This window comes from Natator depressus, chromosome 12 (assembly GCF_965152275.1).
Source record: "Natator depressus isolate rNatDep1 chromosome 12, rNatDep2.hap1, whole genome shotgun sequence".
Taxonomy (NCBI): domain Eukaryota; kingdom Metazoa; phylum Chordata; order Testudines; family Cheloniidae; genus Natator; species Natator depressus.
In genome coordinates, this window is record NC_134245.1 from 23,997,708 (window position 1) to 24,015,438 (window position 17,731).

Here is a 17,731-nt window from a genome sequence, read left to right on the forward strand (position 1 = left end):
AGAATAGTACAAACAACTCTTTGAATCTCTAAAAAGTTCATAATTAAGATTGCAAGATTGAATTCCATTGTATCCTGTTCCTCTCCCACAAAAGCATATGAAAATGACCTGGTCATGTCAACATTGTTATTTTTATTGTTTTTTGTTCTTGCTCTTTGTACGGTACAGGGGTCACTTTGCATGCCACATTCTCCTGGATGGAAATCAACTGTGGCAGGAAGGCAGAAGGATAGACAAACAAAATTGTTTCTGTGTACTGCAAGATGCAATTAGGAAAACTGAATGTTAAATTGTTTTGTCTTTTCCCTTCTTGCTGCCAGGAATCTCTAATTAGAACTTTTTTCGTCTTCTCTCTCTATGTAACGCACTTTAGATTGCAGAGGTGAGCTTTAAGCTCAGAGAACTTGTAGGATTTCCATGGCACATTATTGCACTTATGTTGAACTGTGCTATGTTTTAACTTGCTGGTGGAGTTGAAATGTATTTTCCATTCCCCAGATATCTGCCTTGAATGATCCTAATAGATAACTGCATGCTGGTATGGCCATAAATATCTCTACAGCAAGATTTCACCACCACAGTTTATTCAGCAGAGTGGTGGTACACAAATTCAAATAATTCAGAATCGCTCCAAACTTTGGGTGGGCACCTCTAAGTTTCTTTTTCTCCCTCAGAGTAACCTCCAATTTTCCCCATCGACAACATCAAACTCTTCCTTTTATTCTTGGTTATAAGACAGAAACTCACCATGTTGGATATTGTATAATTCCAAATCATGTCTGCTTCCAAGCTATTCTTCTAGTAAGTCTGGATAATTAGTGTTCAGTAATTATGAATCTTGAGTCTGGGCTAGGACTCAGGATTTCACTGAAATATATATAATTTTTTTTTTGCAAAAACCTGATAAATCAGTAGCAGTCTGTAGATATTTTCTAGCAAGAAAGAAGTATCATGAATCAGAAATTTCACTGCTGCCCTTAAAAGTGATACTTCTGGGAGTGAAGTGACAGCATTCAGACAGTGGGTTGCCATTTGGGAGGGCAAAGTTAGGTAAACAATACTTTATTTTATTTAAAAAAAGTTTTCAGATGAATGTATGTGTAGATTAATAGGCTCTTTTGAACCTATCTAGAGGTATCCAATGTCTCTTGAACTGGGTAAACTGATAAACCATGATTATCAGTAAAACAGGAAATGTGTTGACTTTTAGCTAGATATGACTTCATGGTCCAATTTCTTGCTTTTCTAAAGAGTGTAACATAAAGAGACTGATTTACAAAATTAGCTACATGCAACTGCCAGTGCAAAAATGTGCATGCAGCTCTGCACCAAATTTGTTTATGTAAGTAACACAATTAGGTTAACTACATGAGAGTATGGAACATTAGATGCTTGCTACCTTTTGTACATAATTACTCAATTTACATTGCAAATATAATGGATAATGGTGAATTTTAGGCTGAAAGGTTGTGTCTATGCTGCAATCACGAGATGTAATTACAATTTGTGTAGACATACTCATTCTAACTTTTATCTAGCTAGCTCAGGTACCAGAACCACAGCAGTCTGGGCTTCAGTGTGAGCTAATCACCCAAGCAATTATCCAGGATTCCTGGCATGCTTGTGCTGCTGTGGTGTGACTGCTCCCTTACCTGAGCTAGTATATTAAAGCTAGCTCAGGTATGTCTATGCAAGTGGAATCACACACTGAGATTCCTATGTAGACATATCCTGTGTCATATTAATTATGTTGTTTCTAATTGTTCTCAATTCCTGTGATTTTTCTAACAATGGCATATGGTAGAAATTACATAGGGTCAAGTCCTGAAGCTCCTTACTTTGTGTGCTTTTACTCAATCTGTGCTCAAGCAAAAGTCCCATTGAAGTCAAATATGGGGAAACGTGGTCTAGATGAAATTACTGTAATGTGGGAGCACCACTGGTTGAAAAAACATACTCAGAGTTGTTACCGATGGTTTGCTGTCAAACTTGGCGGATATATGTAGTGAGGTCCCACAGTGATCTGTCCTGGATCTGGTACTGTTTTTAGAATTTTTATTGATGACCTGGATGATAAAATGGAGAGTACACTTATAAAATTTGCAGATGACTCTAAGCTGGGAGGGGTTGCAAGTACTTTGGAGGACAGGATTAGACTTAAAAAGACCTTGATAAATTGGAGAATTGGTCTGAAATCAACAAGATGACATTTAATAAAGACAAGGGCAAAGTATGACACTTAGGAGGGAAAATCAAACACCCAAGTACAAAATGGGAAATAACTGGCTAGAGAGTAGAACTACAGAAAAGGATATGTGGGTTATACTGGATCACAAATCGAATATAAGGAAACAATGTATTATGAAAAAGGCACATATGCTGGAGTGCATTAACAGGAGTTTTGGGACATGAGAGGTAAGTCACAGGAGGTAACCGTTTCACTCTACTTGGCACTGGCCTCAGCTGGAGTACTGAGTCCAGTTTTGGTCACCACACTTTAAGAAATATGTGGAGAAAAGGTCCAGATGAGAGCAAAAAAAAAAAAATTTAGAAAACCTATGAGGAAAAAATTAAAAAACTAAGCATGTTTAGGCTTCAGAAAAGAAGACAAAGGAAGACCTGATAAGTTTTCAAATATTTTAAGTGCTTTTATATATAAAGAGGAAGGTGGATCAATTGCTCTCCATGTCCACTGAAAGTAGGACAAGAAGTAATGGGCTTAATTTGCAGCAAGGGATATTTAGGTTAGATATTAGGAAAAACTTTCTAATTATATGGATAGTTAAGTACTGAAATAGGTTACTGAGGGAGGCTGTGGAAATCCCATCATTGGAGGTTTTTAAAAATAGGTTAAACACCTGCCAGGGATGGTCTAGGTATACTTGGTCCTGTGAACATGGAGGGATGACTTCTTGAGGTCCTTTCCAGCCTTACATTTCTATGGTTCTGTGTAAAGCATGCATAAAATATCACTGAATTAACACTTTTGGATGTTGATGTCTGTTTGCAAACTTGGTGTTTGAACAATTATGCAATAGTTATAAAAATTATTTAATAAATGATAGGTTTCAGAGTAACAGCCGTGTTAGTCTGTATTCGCAAAAAGAAAAGGAGTACTTGTGGCACCTTAGACTAACCAATTTATCTGAGCATGAGCTTTCATGAGCTACAGCATCCGATGAAGTGAGCTGTAGCTCACGAAAGCTCATGCTCAAATAAATTGGTTAGTCTCTAAGGTGCCACAAGTACTCCTTTTCTTTTTAATAAATGATAGCACATGACAATTACTTTTAAAATTGCATTAATTTAATCTAGGTGAGTTGCTGAACCTTCATTTACAGTATTGCTGAATATGTTAACAGGCAATTAATAGCTGAAACCCAGAATAGGTCGTCTTTTCTTGTATGTGACTGTATTTAAAACAGAGACCAGGTAGGGTGCTCCTACAGAAGCTCTCAGGCACATTCCAAAATTCTGCAGTAGAGAAGAATCGCCAGAGAGGTTTGTTACCACTACCAAACACAGTGGTCACTCTGTAGACATTAAGAAATGGTCTCTTTTTGGACTGGAACAGAAAGTTTTTTGTATTTAGTTTTGTATTTACAACAGGATATCCCAAAAATGTGTTCTTTACCACAACCTTTTGGGCTGTCTTCTTCAAGTATTAATTCATCTGAATACAACTGTTTTTAAAAAATTACAAATGTTACAAAGACTATTTCTGCTTCACATCAGAAAGTTATGCTGATGAGGGAAAACAAGTCTGTCCACTGGGATGGAGCAGTGGGGGTGTAGGCCTTTATATTCTTGCCTGAACACTGTACATTATTATTCATATGAGCAACTGTTTGGGGTTTCTTCATATTTATTTATGCTACACTGAAATAGCATTTCTTTCTTCTCACCCCCTCCTACTCCTCAGAACAGAGGTTCTCAACTGGGAGGCAGGCACCCTTGGGGAGGCATTGGACTTCAAGGGGGGGATTCATTGAGCCTTCTGATGTCTCTGTGGTTACGGTAGAAATGTATGTGGGCAAACGCCACTCAGTCAGGTTTGGCCTAGCTGTCCCTCTGTCATGACAGAGGGCTGGCCATGCCAAATTTGAATGAGCGGTGTTGCGACCTGCCACACCGGATTGCAGTGCCACTCAGGTTTGGTCCTGCTGCCCTAGGCAGAATCTGTTGCCCTAGGAAGCTGCCAAGTTTGCCTATAGCTAGAGTGGGCCCTGTGAAGAGGCAAAAACTTCTGACTAGAGTATATACATATCACTGCCTTCTATGGGATGGAATTGGAATTGATCAACTGTAGGGCATAGACCTTCTATTAATAGCAGCAAATAGAGATTCTCCTTTAGCTCAAGTGGCAGAACCCTGTACTTTTGGAGCAGGAGGAAATGTGTTCTCGCTCTGCTGCAGCTGTGAAGTTTCAAGTGGCCATGCTGTTACATAATGACAAATGCAAAATTTTGAGGCCATGGATTTGCTACAATATCCTCCAGTACACCAGATAATGACACTTAGACATGAAAGAAAGATCATCCAACAGGACAAAGTACTGTCACCAAATTGGCACTCCACATTACCATCAATTCACTATGCTAAGGAACACTTGGAAAGCAAAAGGAAGACTAAAACTATTTTTATTTCCAATTACAAATATAGTAGTCATGCTTTATTTGAAACAGAAGTAGCAACCGCAGAATTGTCCATCACACATGTATATTGTCTTGTTCATGATACTTTTAAAATAACACCCATTCATCTTCACCCCCTTATTGTAAATTTTCAGTCTGAATTATTGGAAAGACATGCTCTTTTAGGGTAGTGATCTGTAATTAAGTGTTTGTAAAATTTCCCACAGAAAGCCAGACTTTATAAGGACTTCTAATTTATCAGTTTTAAATTTTATTGGCTTATATTTTGGTGTAATGTGTACAAGTTAACAGTATACATTAAATTACTTTAATAAATTTAGGGCAAAATTCTTTTCTGCTGCATTTAAAACATACTTTTATTAGTTAAATATTGTATATTTACTCTAATACAATATAGAGGCAACAACCAAGAATGTTGTATGCAAAATAAGAAGTATACTTACCCCTTGACTCAGACACAGACTGAGTAGAGATATGCTCCTGCTGTGAAATCCTGCCCTATTGAAATCAATAAGATTTTGACTTCAAAGGGGGTGGGATTTCACTGTTGACATTTAAACACTTGAAAAATGTTACAGAGGCTCACTTTTTCAGATGGTGCAAATCCAAGATAATGGCCAGAATGGGGTGTGCCATCACTTCAAAACTTTGCTGCTATGGTTGCAGTTAGTTGTTCCCAGCATTCACTGATTTGGAAAAGGTTGTCCCCATCATTAATGTGAGTTAGGTTCTGTTTCACAGCAAATTTGCAGGAGAGGTTGATAATCACAGAAGCATAGAATATCAGAGTTGGAAGGGACCTCAATGCCACTTCAGGGCTATGGACAAATTGGCTGTTCTGTTCAAAGAGTCTTAAATAGATATTCTACTGAGGTGCTTAAGTCACTCAGTAACACTTTTGGAGATGTGTTTTGGAGATGACTTTGGAAAGTTTTATGATTTCAAGTGCCATTAGATTGTGGAACTGAAAGGACTGATTGTAATGTTATATGCATAGGCATACATTGCCACATACAATGTACAAAGCTACTACTGTTGTTACTCAGAGTTGTGCATTAGTAGAGATTTCACGATATGTGGCAATGCATACCCATATGTATGATATTAAAATCAAGTCTAGCACACGTGATTCTAGGATTTTGAGTGTTTTTACCAAAGCATGGAATAAAATTCAGAGAATTCTCAGGATCTTTCTGGTGGTAAAGGCCATCTAACCCAGGATGGATACAAATTTATGATTAAAAAAATTGAATTAAAAAAATTAAATTGGATTTGTATTTAATTTAAATTTATTTAAAATTAAATTTGAAATTGATAACATATGTTAAGGCCTAAACTTATTATAGTCAATTCAAATCATAGTATTAAGCAGTACATGTTTACTGCCAAGCTTCAAAGAAAGTCAGACCGCTGAACTGGTGAAAGTCACTGGCTAAGCACCTGGAACCAGAGTTTGTTAAAGTGCTTAAACCTGTTTTTGACAGTAGTAGCCTCTTCTGCAGGTGCAGAGAGAATATTTTCTTCATTGCAGTTAATGTAAAGCTGGATTGCTACCTGCCAAGGTTTGTGTGAAGATGTCACTTTTTTTCCATGTGGAAGTAGGGGTGTCACCTTCCTGGCTCTGTCTCCCTCCCATCATCCTACAATCATCCCATAATGCTGAGACCTCCCTGAGAGATCCAGAGGGAGTAGAAGGAGGCTGGTGGGCTAAGACCACCTTACCACACTGTGGCAATCAGTAGGCAATCTACTGTAAAAACCAGGAAAGCGTTAGGGTGTGGAGCTGCCCAATGCAGTGGAAACCTCTTTAAGGGGGGCAGGGGTGAGGGATGGTGGGGAGCCAGGGCATAGGGGATCAGGAGAGACCACAGAAATGCTAGCAAATCTCTTGAAACCCAGGAAGATTTCAGGGGATCTGTGGGTATTGGGAGCTGTTCATTTCCCCTGCCCATTACTGAATTAAGTTACATCAATGTTAGTCCTACTCTGCACCAGTGCAGCATGTCAGCATTAGGGGTTGCACTGGTGTAATTACACTGATGTAGTTATATTAGTGCAATTTTTTTAATGTACAAAAGCCCATACTCTCCCCAGTAATTATGCCATTGCATGCAGAACTCTTTGCAACATGACAACTCTCCTGTCTTTTAAACAATTTTCTTAATTGTATTGACAGCAGTTCCATCAATCAGTTATATAACCGTTATTATCTCAAGTGATTTAAACAAACTAGAGTCCCAGTCTTGCCAAAGAGCAGAACCTGCCTGTGCTCTGTGACCCACCCAGGTTGTGCAGCCATGGTGACTACTTTGTATCCTCATGGGGGGGGACTCCTTCCCTCCCAGAGGCTGTGTTTGACTGACTTCAACTGCCAGTCTGACAGTTGGGTGCTTGTGGATGAGGTTGGAGAAGGTACAGAGCATGTACAGCACCTCCATGGCCCCTTAGCATGGGGCAGATCCCTCCCCTGTTGCAGATGGGGTGGCACAGCTCTGAAACACAAGTCAAACAAGGTGACGTGAAGGGATTGGGAACCCATTAGAATCGCCGCACCCCCACGGTAATTAACTGGGGAGAGGACACGAAGAGGAGGGAGCCAACACACCCAGTTACAGAATTGCTCACTCTGTCAACCTTATTGTGAGTTTCCCAGTATTTGGTAGTTTTCTTAAAGCCACAACTACCAGATCCATGTGATTATTTGAGAATCCCAGCTTTCAGTTATCAAAGGAATGTTTCTAGCCCTCATGGTTACAGAGAAAAGCCTGGAAATGTTAGCCAAGTGAATGCTGAAGTGAAAACCCTCCACATGTATTATTTTGTCTTAGAAATCATTTGATTTTTTTTTTTAAAATCTCGTGATTTTTTGAACACTTAAGTTTGGCAATTTGGAAATTGCATCACCCTACAGAAAGTAGTTAAACACTACCTTAGTCCCCCTCTCACCTCTCTGCTGGATTTGCTGCAGCCCAAAGACTCTAGTTACTGTACATATCTCCAGCCCAGAGGCATGGGGGTGGGAGACCTCACTTACAACAGTTCTCTGTCCTTGTGCAACTCCACAGCTCATGCTTGTGGCCTAGTTTATCTTCCTCCTCACTTATACACCGGACCAATTGCCCCCAGCACAGTTTGAGCTGGTGAGCAGGTAATTCATGTAGCTTTCAGGGAGCTACATTCCCTGTACAGCTGGCGCAATAATAACTTGCACGTATATATCACCTTTCATCTGAAAGGGGCCCCAAAGACTTTACCAAGGTTAACAGAGGGATGTACAAAAGGACAAAATTGTAACCTTACAATCTGCCCTGAGTAAGGATGGTGTGTGGCTGCATCACTCCAGGAGCAGACTGGAGAATGAGCTGTGACTCTGTCACAATTCATCCCATACTTCACCTTGGTTCTGGGGGGAGTCTATGCACCTGGATGTCTACTCTCTTTGACAAATTGGGGATGGATCCAGGGCTCCTCTCACTCGTCCCTCCAACCCCCTTCCATCCATTTGCTCCTAGTGAAAAATATGGGTAATTAGCCTGTGCACTGCCAAATGCCCCCCTCTGACATGACCAAGTCAAAATTTGAGCAAGACCAAACAAGGGATCAAGGTTGAGGGTAGAGCTTACGCCTGTGTGGGTAATTAGACTAGATAGTTACAGCCCTTATTGAGACTCCTTGTTGAGTATGGCCCATAGTGATCACGTCACTCAGCGCTGACATACAACCACCTATGAAGTGAACATAGCAGTGGTTTAACACTGCATAGAAACACTACACAACAGTTTAAGGCATGAAGTGAATAAGAATAGCATATCCAAATGAAAATGAATCGAGACTTTAACTAAGCAGACTATAATTACCCAAACTGGCATTTGGCCAGCACACTAGGTCAAATGGCCCAGCTCTTGCACAAAGATCTCTAATACCCTTTAAGATCTTGCCACAAGGCCTTTAATGACTATAAGAAAAGGAGTACTTGTGGCACCTTAGAGACTAACCAATTTATTTGAGCATAAGCTCTGTAGCTATTATGAGCATAAGATCTGTAGCTCACGAAAGCTTATGCTCAAATAAATTGGTTAGTCTCTAAGGTGCCACAAGTACTCCTTTTCTTTTTGCGAATACAGACTAACACGGCTGTTACTCTGAAACCTTTAATGACTATAGATAGTTAATACATAAATTTTACATCTGATCCAATGTAACATCTGTTATAAATTCATTTCCATTTGTTGGCATTGGTACTTTGATGCTGCGTCTGAAGAGACTTTGAACTGGATTGTTAAAAGTTTTGGGATACTTTGGGCACTATAGTTAAAACAGGTAAAATAACAGGTGGTCTTAGTGTGTTCCTTAAGTCACTCCTGAGTAAAGCTGGTTAGTTTAATGTAACACTGCACAGATTATGTTCTGAAAGGGCAAAATTTTAAAGCCATAACATAAGCAGTCTAAGGGTATGTCTTCACTACCTGCTGGATCGGCGGGCAGCGATCGATTCAGCGGGGCTTGATTTATCGCATCTAGTCTATACATGATAAATCGACCCCCGAGCACTCTCCCATCGACTCCTGTATTCCAGCTCTGTGAGAGGCGCAGGCGGAGTCGACGGGGGAGCAGCAGCAGTCGACTCACCATGGTGAAGACACCACAGTAAGTCGATCTAATACATCGACTTCAGCTACATTATTCATGTAGCTGAAGTTGCATAACTTAGATCGATTTCTCCCCCCCCCCCCCCCGTGTAGACCAGGCCTCAGTGACTTACTGATGTAAGTAAGGGTTATAGGACCAGGTGCTAGGATTCTATGGAATTTTGCATTGATATGAGCAAGCAATATCAACTGGGATTACACACACTTAGAAAGGTGTAAGAATGGATGATTGTGTGTTGTACAGATACTCAAGAAATCACTATAGTCAGCTCAAATTTCTAAAATGTGTAATCAAGATAATACAAAATTCATATAACGATAATGAGCTACTGAAAAAGTAGCAGATGATATATTCTTAATCTTAGTACAACTATAATACCCCTTGTGTTCAGCAAGATGATGAGATCATTGGGATACGAAAGGCAATGCAAATAGTTCAGGTTCAGACCGGACTGGTTTTGAGAGTTTATAATTCAAAAGGAAATGTTAATACAGTACTTATTTAACTTTTAGCTACATTGTTAATAATTCTAATAGTTGGTTTTGCCTGTAGAAATTAAAAATATGCACAAGGGTACAGGACAGTGAGCCTGCTCCAAATGTCAAAAGTCTACAATCCATTCCAGTCCACCTTTCTTTATAATTAAGACTATGCTTGAAATGAAATCCATTCATTTTTTATCTCCTAATTGTAAAATGTAAGATGCCAGAGCTCTGGAAACAGGTACCGTTAGCACTTTTCATAAATACATTGTAAGAAATCATCTCTGTAATGAAATAGAATGTTTCTTTGTGGACAGTTAACTGGTATTGGAAAAAATCCGATTTTTGTCTCATCACTTAATATAGTTTATATTAAATGGAAGACAACTAGAGTACAATAGATGACTGTTAATATGTTGAGGTTCTTATCTATTGACTTAGTCTTGTGAAGTCTTAGTTTTATTTGTAAACCAATTGTATTTTGGCATTTCAGATTTAGACAATTTGTAATAGGCTTTAAATCAAAAGTGGTTAAAATCTGTTTTGGATTACAATGCTGGATGTTTTGGCTGACAACTTTAGGTCTTTATGTGGACTTCTACTGTTGCCTTTCTTTAAGATAACAGAGAACTTGTTTGATATATACTGTAAAATGCAGTGTGGAAGGTTATGAATCTCCTGTAGTTAAGCAACTTATATCTGCGACTCCCCTTGATTATGGTGACACTTTCTATACTGGCTTTTCAATCAGAATTTTCAGGAATCGTAGACTTTGGCATCAGACTCTGGCATATTAATCAATGCTATAGGTTATTGCACCACTCCCAAGAGCACCTTGTAAATGAAATGACATAATTCTAGGAGTTTTATCTATTGGTTTGAAATACAGGCAGCACATAATAAAGTTGTTGTACTTAGGGATTTTCATTGCATGGGAAGGAAAAGTAAGTGTTTCATATTAACAAATGAATGCCTATGAAATGCATTTTACTTGCTAATCTTTCTTCTGTCTCTATATACTAAATAGTGCTCACTAAATATTGATTCCCTCATCCAAATATGCCAGAGAGCCAAATTCGTTAATCTGCCTCTCTAGGGTACAACGGGGAAGAAATGAAATACAAAAACTTGGTGGTTGTTGCATGCACTCTGCAGGGAGCTTATCAAAGGCACTCACAGCCCAGATATCTGCTCACCACCAGCCTGCGTGTTACCCTTGACCACCCCACGGAATAACGCTTGCACAAGCAACAGAGATGGACCGAGTGTAATGATTTACCCCCCCCCCCTTCTCCCAAGGCGCGCACGCTGGCTCGGGGTCACAGCCGGGGCCGCACCAGCCAGTGCTGCTGCACCTCGCTTTGGCCGAGACTGGCTGGCGCGGTGGCCGGACCCCGGCCGGGGCAGAGCGCTCTTACCGATAATGATGGCACAGGCGCTGACCAGCCCGATCTCCTTCTTCAGAGTCACTCGCTCGGAGCTGCTGCCGCTCCTGGGGGCGCGGGGCGGCGCTGCGGGCGGCTGGGCTGCGATGCTCTTCCGGAGGGTCTGGTGCTGAGTCTCCCCAGCCATCGCTCCCCGGCTCCTGGAACCGTCCCCCAGCGACTCCCGCGCCCTCTGCCCCGCTCAGCCGGAGAGCCGCCGGAGAGCTCGCCCGCGGCCGGCGCATGCGCCGCCGCCCGCTGCGGCCGGCGCTGAAGTCCTGAGGAGCTGGGCAGCGGCTGCTGGGGGCGCCGCTCCGGCTCGCGGGGCCACTGCGGGGGCTGCCCCCCACGCCGCAGCGCGGCCGGGGCAGCCCAGTGGGACAGCCCGCCCCTTTCGCTTCTGCCCATGCTCCACAAACCTCAGGCCGCCCCGGGGGCACGCGGAGAGGGGTTTGCACGTGCCCGCTAGGAGAGCGAAGCTGCTGCCTCCGCTCGCCCGTTGCGCCGAGCTGGGTCGATTTCTGCCTCGGAGCGGTCGGGGAGCCGCACCCCGGGGGGGGGGGGGGGGAGATCGGGAAGCCGAGCAGGGGTGCGACAGCCAGTGGCAGGGCTGCACAGATGACAGGTGGCTTTACAGTTCTGATCCGGATTTAAACTAGTGCACCAGAAAACACCCGGACTGTCAAAACCACCCCGAACTGTCCGTGCGCGCTGGCGGAGCTTCCCCAGTACTGTGATGAACTGTCATGGAGCTAGGCAACCTGGGTGGTGCTGGATCTGCAAGGAACCTCCCTCCCTGTGGGATTTGTCATGGTCCTGATGCTGGTGATATCCTGGTGCGTTCCCAGGAAGGCTTCATAGCGCAGGGCCTTTTTATTCTATCAACAGATTGCCCAAGACATGTAATACCTCTCTCACTTCTGAGTGTCTTTCAAATCAGGTTTTGATTCAAAATTTTCTTTAAACCATTTTTGTTTGTTGGCTGGTTGTTTTAGGCTTATTTTTTCTCTCTGACAGAACTTACTAATGTCAACAATTTTCTTATTAATGTTTCAGAGTGGTAGCTGTATTAGTCTGTATCAGCAAAAACAACGAGGAGTCCTTGCGGCACCTTAGAGACTAACAAATTTATTTGGGCATAACTTTCGTGGGCTAAAACCCACTTCATCAGATGCATAGAGTGGAAAATACAGTAGAGAGGTATAAATACACAGCATATGAAAAGATGAGAGTTGCCTTACCAAGTGTGTGTGTGGGGGGGTGAGTCTGTGAGTATCAGCAGGGGGAAAATTATTCCCTGGGTCACTACAAAAACTAATTTCCCCCTGTTGATACTCACACCTTCTTTTCAACTGTTTGAAATAGGCCTCCTTGATTACATTGAACGCATTAACACCACAAAAGTGATTTTTCTTCCCTTCTTGTCAACTGTTGAAAATAGCCCACTTCCATCTTAATTGAATTGGCTCCTGTTAGCACTGACCCCCCCCCCCACACTTGGTAAGGCAACTCTCATCTTTTCATATGCTGTGTATTTATACCTCTCTACTGTATTTTCCACTCTATGCATCTGATGAAGTGGGTTTTAGCCCACGAAAGTTATGCCCAAATAAATTTGTTAGTCTCTAAGGTGCCACAAGGACTCCTCTTATTAATGTTAATAGCTATAGAAATGCTTTGCCAGTTCCTTCAAAGTTTTTGCAAAAAACAATAAACATATTGCACATTAGAAGAATAAACTAACATGATTTTAGGTTTATTTCTGAATAATTGTCTTTGGCCACAATCTTACCTTAATAAATGATGTAAGTATAAATGAGTAGTCTGGAGCAATTTTCCATCAGCATTTTCTGGGGCTGTCTTTAAAGGGAGCTTTGAAGAAGTGGTGCTTTTCTGTTAACTTCAGCTACTTGTTTGATGCAAGAGATTAGTAAACTATGGTAGATGATGTTAAATCCCAGGAGACATCTAGTAGTATGATGATGGGTGACCTTCCTCCCCCATTCTTGGCCAGGAGGAGGTTATCCATCACACGGACCAATGCCATGTCCTGACATGAAGCCTGACTGGGAGGGGGTCTGGTATGTTAGCAGGGTATAGTTTGAAACGCTGCTTTCTTTGTGTTTAGATTATCTTGTTTAAGAATGGGAAGTTAGTTGGCAAGGTTCATAGGGCTTGTTAGCCAGAGACCATTAAGATTAGGTTTTACTTCACAGAAGATGGGCTATCTGCAGTATCCTACCCCCCCTCCACACCTATAAATGGTGTTTTAGTGTGGCTAAGACACAGGCAGGTTAAGGTTGCAAACAACAAAATGGTGTTTATTGAGATGGACTCTCTCTGCGACTAAGATAACACAAAGAATAACTGCTCAGTTGTTAACACAGATGATGGAAATGGGGATGAACCCCGGAGCCCAAACCCTTACACAGTGGGGTTTTACAGAAATAACAGAGAAGGACTATACCATGTCTTGCAGACATTGGACAGGAGAACAGGAACACAGATGGGAACCAGGACCTCAGGGACAGGTGTCAGGAATGGGAACACAACAGGAATTGGACCTCAGGATCTTTGGTGCCAGGTAAGTAGATCTTCAGTATGGTGCCTTCTGTCTTCTATTCTTGATTTCATCATCCTGTGTGCTGAATGCGGACAATATATCCGTGATGATGGAACAGGTGAGTGGAGGTAAGTCAAGGGAATCTTGGTAGGTGTTGCTGGTTCACCTCAAGTTCTATTCCCTCAGGGCCCTAGCTAATAGCAAGGCTGGTACTCTGTGGGAGGGCTTCTATGCCTCACTGGGATGACCTGCTTTCACAGCATCCAGACACACCAAGCGCCCCTCAGAGGGTGAACACTCCTTTATATGCGTTGTCCATTGCTAGGCAGATTTTACTGCCATGAGACACTACCATTCCTGCCTTTTCCTTGCTTTGGTACCAAACTCGAAAAGAGGGCCAAAAAGCTGAAGGAGAAGGGGTGCCAAGATGGAGGACAGGTTGTCCTTTTACCAATCCAAAATGGCAACTATGTACACTTAATAAATTGAACCTTTCCTACCCAACAGGCCCAGAGATTGCTTCTTTAGTATTGGTTGGCCTATTGTGTGCTTTAAGGTGATGGTACATATCCTTCCTCAAATGTGGTCTTGACAATCTCAGGCAATAAGGGCCCAAATTTTAATATTGAGCACTTTTCACTAAACTGAAAGAGTGATGTATGAAGAAAGATGGCTTTGACACAAGAGGCCTGGATTCAGTTTTTACTTCTGCCACAGACATCCTATGTGACCTTGGTCAAGTTACTTAATTCTCTTTGCCTCAATTTCCCAACTGTAAAATGGTCATCATAGTATTTTTACCTCCCAAAGGATGTTAAATACATTAATGCTCAGTACTGGGGTCTGGTGCTACTCAGTTAGATATGGTGACTCAAATTTCCTATAATACTTCAAGTATCTCTTGCTGTGTGAATGGACTGAATTCACTGAACATTAGTGGGCTCGCTGGTGAGTGTGTATTACAGGTCTCCCTCTGTGCCTGATCCACAGAGGATATGAGTCTGTAACAACCCAGCTATGGAAGCTTGGCTCTCTAGCTCAAGCTGGTTTTAGTTCTGAGGTTCCTCAATTCAGTCCTAGGTTTGCTGGCCAAGATAGTGGCCATCATATTAACAGTTCTGAGCTTGGTGCATGGATGCTGTTGGCCTGAGATGAGTGATCTACTCTGTGAAGTAGGTGGACAGTTCTTTACAATAAGCCATGCTGGCTTCTTGGATTTAGGTATGAAAGGGACTTGGACTATGCCATTTTGATTGATGCCAAAAATTCCAGATGGGCATCAGTGGCAGAAGAAACAAAGATCTCAGAATGTATCAGCTGTGGAGTGTGACAGGAACTTTTTGTGTTCAACTTGATCTGATTTTTCTTGAAATTTGCACTGTAAGGTTGGTCTGACAAATGAGAAATCATTTCGGGCAGTCAGTGGACTATTCCCACTGAAGGCAATAGAGTAACTGTAAACGATTTTACTTTTTAAAGAAGTTTTATTCTGCTGCTGTCATACATGGAAGACATCATATTGGTTTTCAAAGGTCATGTTTTATTCTCAAATTGATCTATCACTCTGTAGAGGTGTAGTTTCTGAATGAATTGCTAAAGAAAAGACTGTTAAAATGTACCTTGAGTATCTCTGTTTACTGAATTATTAGGGTGTATTATAATAACTAAGATTTTTACAAACACAATTTCCCAGTGAAGTATGTAGGTAAGTAGTACTATCCTTATTTTACAGATGAGACAACTGAAGAATAGCGATGAAGATCTGAAATATTCAAAAATAGCCTCTTATTTTGGTTGCCTAACCTATGATATAGTATTCAGAGATTCTGAATACCTGCACCTCCCACTGATTGCAGTTGAAGAGGTGAGTGCTCAGCACTCTGAATATCAGGCCTTAAGTATCTACAGTTGGGCACCCAACATTAAAGGGCACTTTTTGACTATTTTGGCTTAAGTGACTTGCTCAAGGCCCAAGGAAGTCAGCAGCCAAGGTGGAACTAGAATTAAGAAGTTCCTGGCTCTCAGTCCTATGCACAGATGACTAGACTAAGCCTTAGTGACAAATTTTATCCTCTTTTCCACCACAGTCTGTCCCTTCCCAAGTGAGGAGAGTGTTTAAAAAAGACTGAACTTCATAGAGCTAAGAAGGAAAAAAAAATGTCTAAACTCACTGGAACCAAGTTGAACAGAGTAAAGGGATGGCACTGAGTTATGGAAGGTATTTCACAGAACAGCAAGGACAAACAGTCCTCTGAAGTCGAGGGACACTCATTGTTTGAAGAGAATAAAAAAAACAAATTTAAGGCTAGTGAATTACTGAACCTTCTTTGTTTTAAAAGTATTTTCAATATAATTGTATTTTAAAGCATATTTCAGTGCCTATTTCAAGTCAATCACATTAGACCAATATTGATTGTTAAATAGACCACTGTTAAATGACTTTCAAAGGGACGTGGGCTCCTAACTCACTTTGCGTGTGTGTGTGCATTGCAAAAAAGGGCCCCTGGCAGCAAGTCTCAGAGCCTGGGTGAACTGACTTGGGCTTGTGCTCCGTGGCTAAAATTACTCATGTAGACATTTTGGGTTTGGATGTAGCCTGGGCTCTGAGACCCATCTGTCTCACTGGCGTTCAGAGCCTGGGCTCTAGCCTGAGCCCAAATGTCTACACTGCTATTTTTAGCCCTTTAGCATGAGCCCCACAAGCCCATGTCAGTTGACCCGGGCTCTGAGACTTGCTGCCATGGTTCTTTTTCTGCAGTGTCGACATACCCTTAGGCTCTTTTGAAAAATTTACTCTTTACCCTAACATTTCCAGGGTATTTGGAATAGTTCGTGTTACAGTGCATCACACAAAGCAATAAGAGATTTACATGATTTTCTACCATCTGTATATTGACTGAAATAAATGAAGCTGTCCTGGCACCATGGAAATTGATAGATATGACAGTTTGTTAATTACAAAACTAATTTTGAGTAATTGGATATATTTCCAGCAAAGAATAAAAATAATGTAGGGTGATATTTTCAAAAGTTTCTAAACGACTTTTTGAAATGTTGCCCATAATTCTTTTTGTGTTCAATGATCTGCTCATCTGACCAATAGCTCTCTCTAATAAAACATTTTTCATGGAGTTAAGGTATTCCAAGAACCTAATGAAATGTAAGATCAATTAACCTTGAACAACCAAAAAGTCCACTAAATGCATAGTTGTTTAGAAAGATATTTTGCTCAGTCTATAGGATGATAAATTTTTTTTTTAAGATACTGTTTTAATGATACTGTACATCAGTCAGCTTGATAGATTGCTTGGGGATACATATTGGAGAAATTGTGGTGAAAGAGGAGATTTTTTTTATATATGTGGTGGACATCTCAAGTCATTATAGAATATTGTAATGCAATTTGTAGCCGAATATAATAAATTGTTGGGTATTTATTATCAAATTATCCTTTGGTCATCCTTCTGGGGCTTTCCTTTTGTGTGACCAAAAGGAAATTAAGAATTAATCTATCATCTGCTAGTACTATAGCTGCTAGGGTACCGATAGCCTGTCACTGAAAAAGCAAAAATAGTCCAACTATGGGAGGTTGTTATGGAAAAATTTAACACCCGTTATTTAACACACCCGTTTAGCCAGCAAAAGAGGAGGACAAATAGATACTTAGATATGTGGTTCAGTATTTTATTCAATACTCAGACAAAGAGCATTCACCTGCAAAAAAACAAAACAAAATAACTGAAAACCCCAAACCGGCACAACAGTCTGTTTTTTAAATATTAACATTTGATAGACATAACTGGTCTGTTAAATATGTGTAATCAGAGATTTCACTCAATTTAATAAAATCAATAGAAATAACATGCCATGAGATGTTGTAATGATTCTCACTCTGTAATATAACACCGTGCTAAAAAGAGAGATCTAACGAGTATTTTATTGTATAAGGTTTCCTTA

General features: G+C 41.0%; 1 protein-coding gene and 1 long non-coding RNA gene across 2 annotated transcripts in view; one reads left to right on the top strand and one right to left on the bottom strand.

Moving 5' to 3' along the window:
• The window catches only part of SLC7A10 (solute carrier family 7 member 10), an 86,394-nt gene extending 74,939 nt beyond the window's left edge, over positions 1-11,455 (bottom strand). The window contains exon 1 of the mRNA XM_074968742.1: positions 11,206-11,455. Within this exon, the coding sequence (XP_074824843.1) occupies positions 11,206-11,359 (154 nt within the window). The 5' untranslated portion in view covers positions 11,360-11,455. The remainder of the gene's footprint in view (positions 1-11,205) is intronic.
• Positions 11,456-11,962: 507 nt separating this feature from the next.
• Positions 11,963-17,731, top strand: part of LOC141996590 (uncharacterized) — a 149,511-nt gene continuing 143,742 nt past the window's right edge. The window contains exons 1-2 of the long non-coding RNA XR_012641572.1: positions 11,963-12,047; positions 13,691-13,795. This is a non-coding gene — a long non-coding RNA (uncharacterized LOC141996590). The remainder of the gene's footprint in view (positions 12,048-13,690; positions 13,796-17,731) is intronic.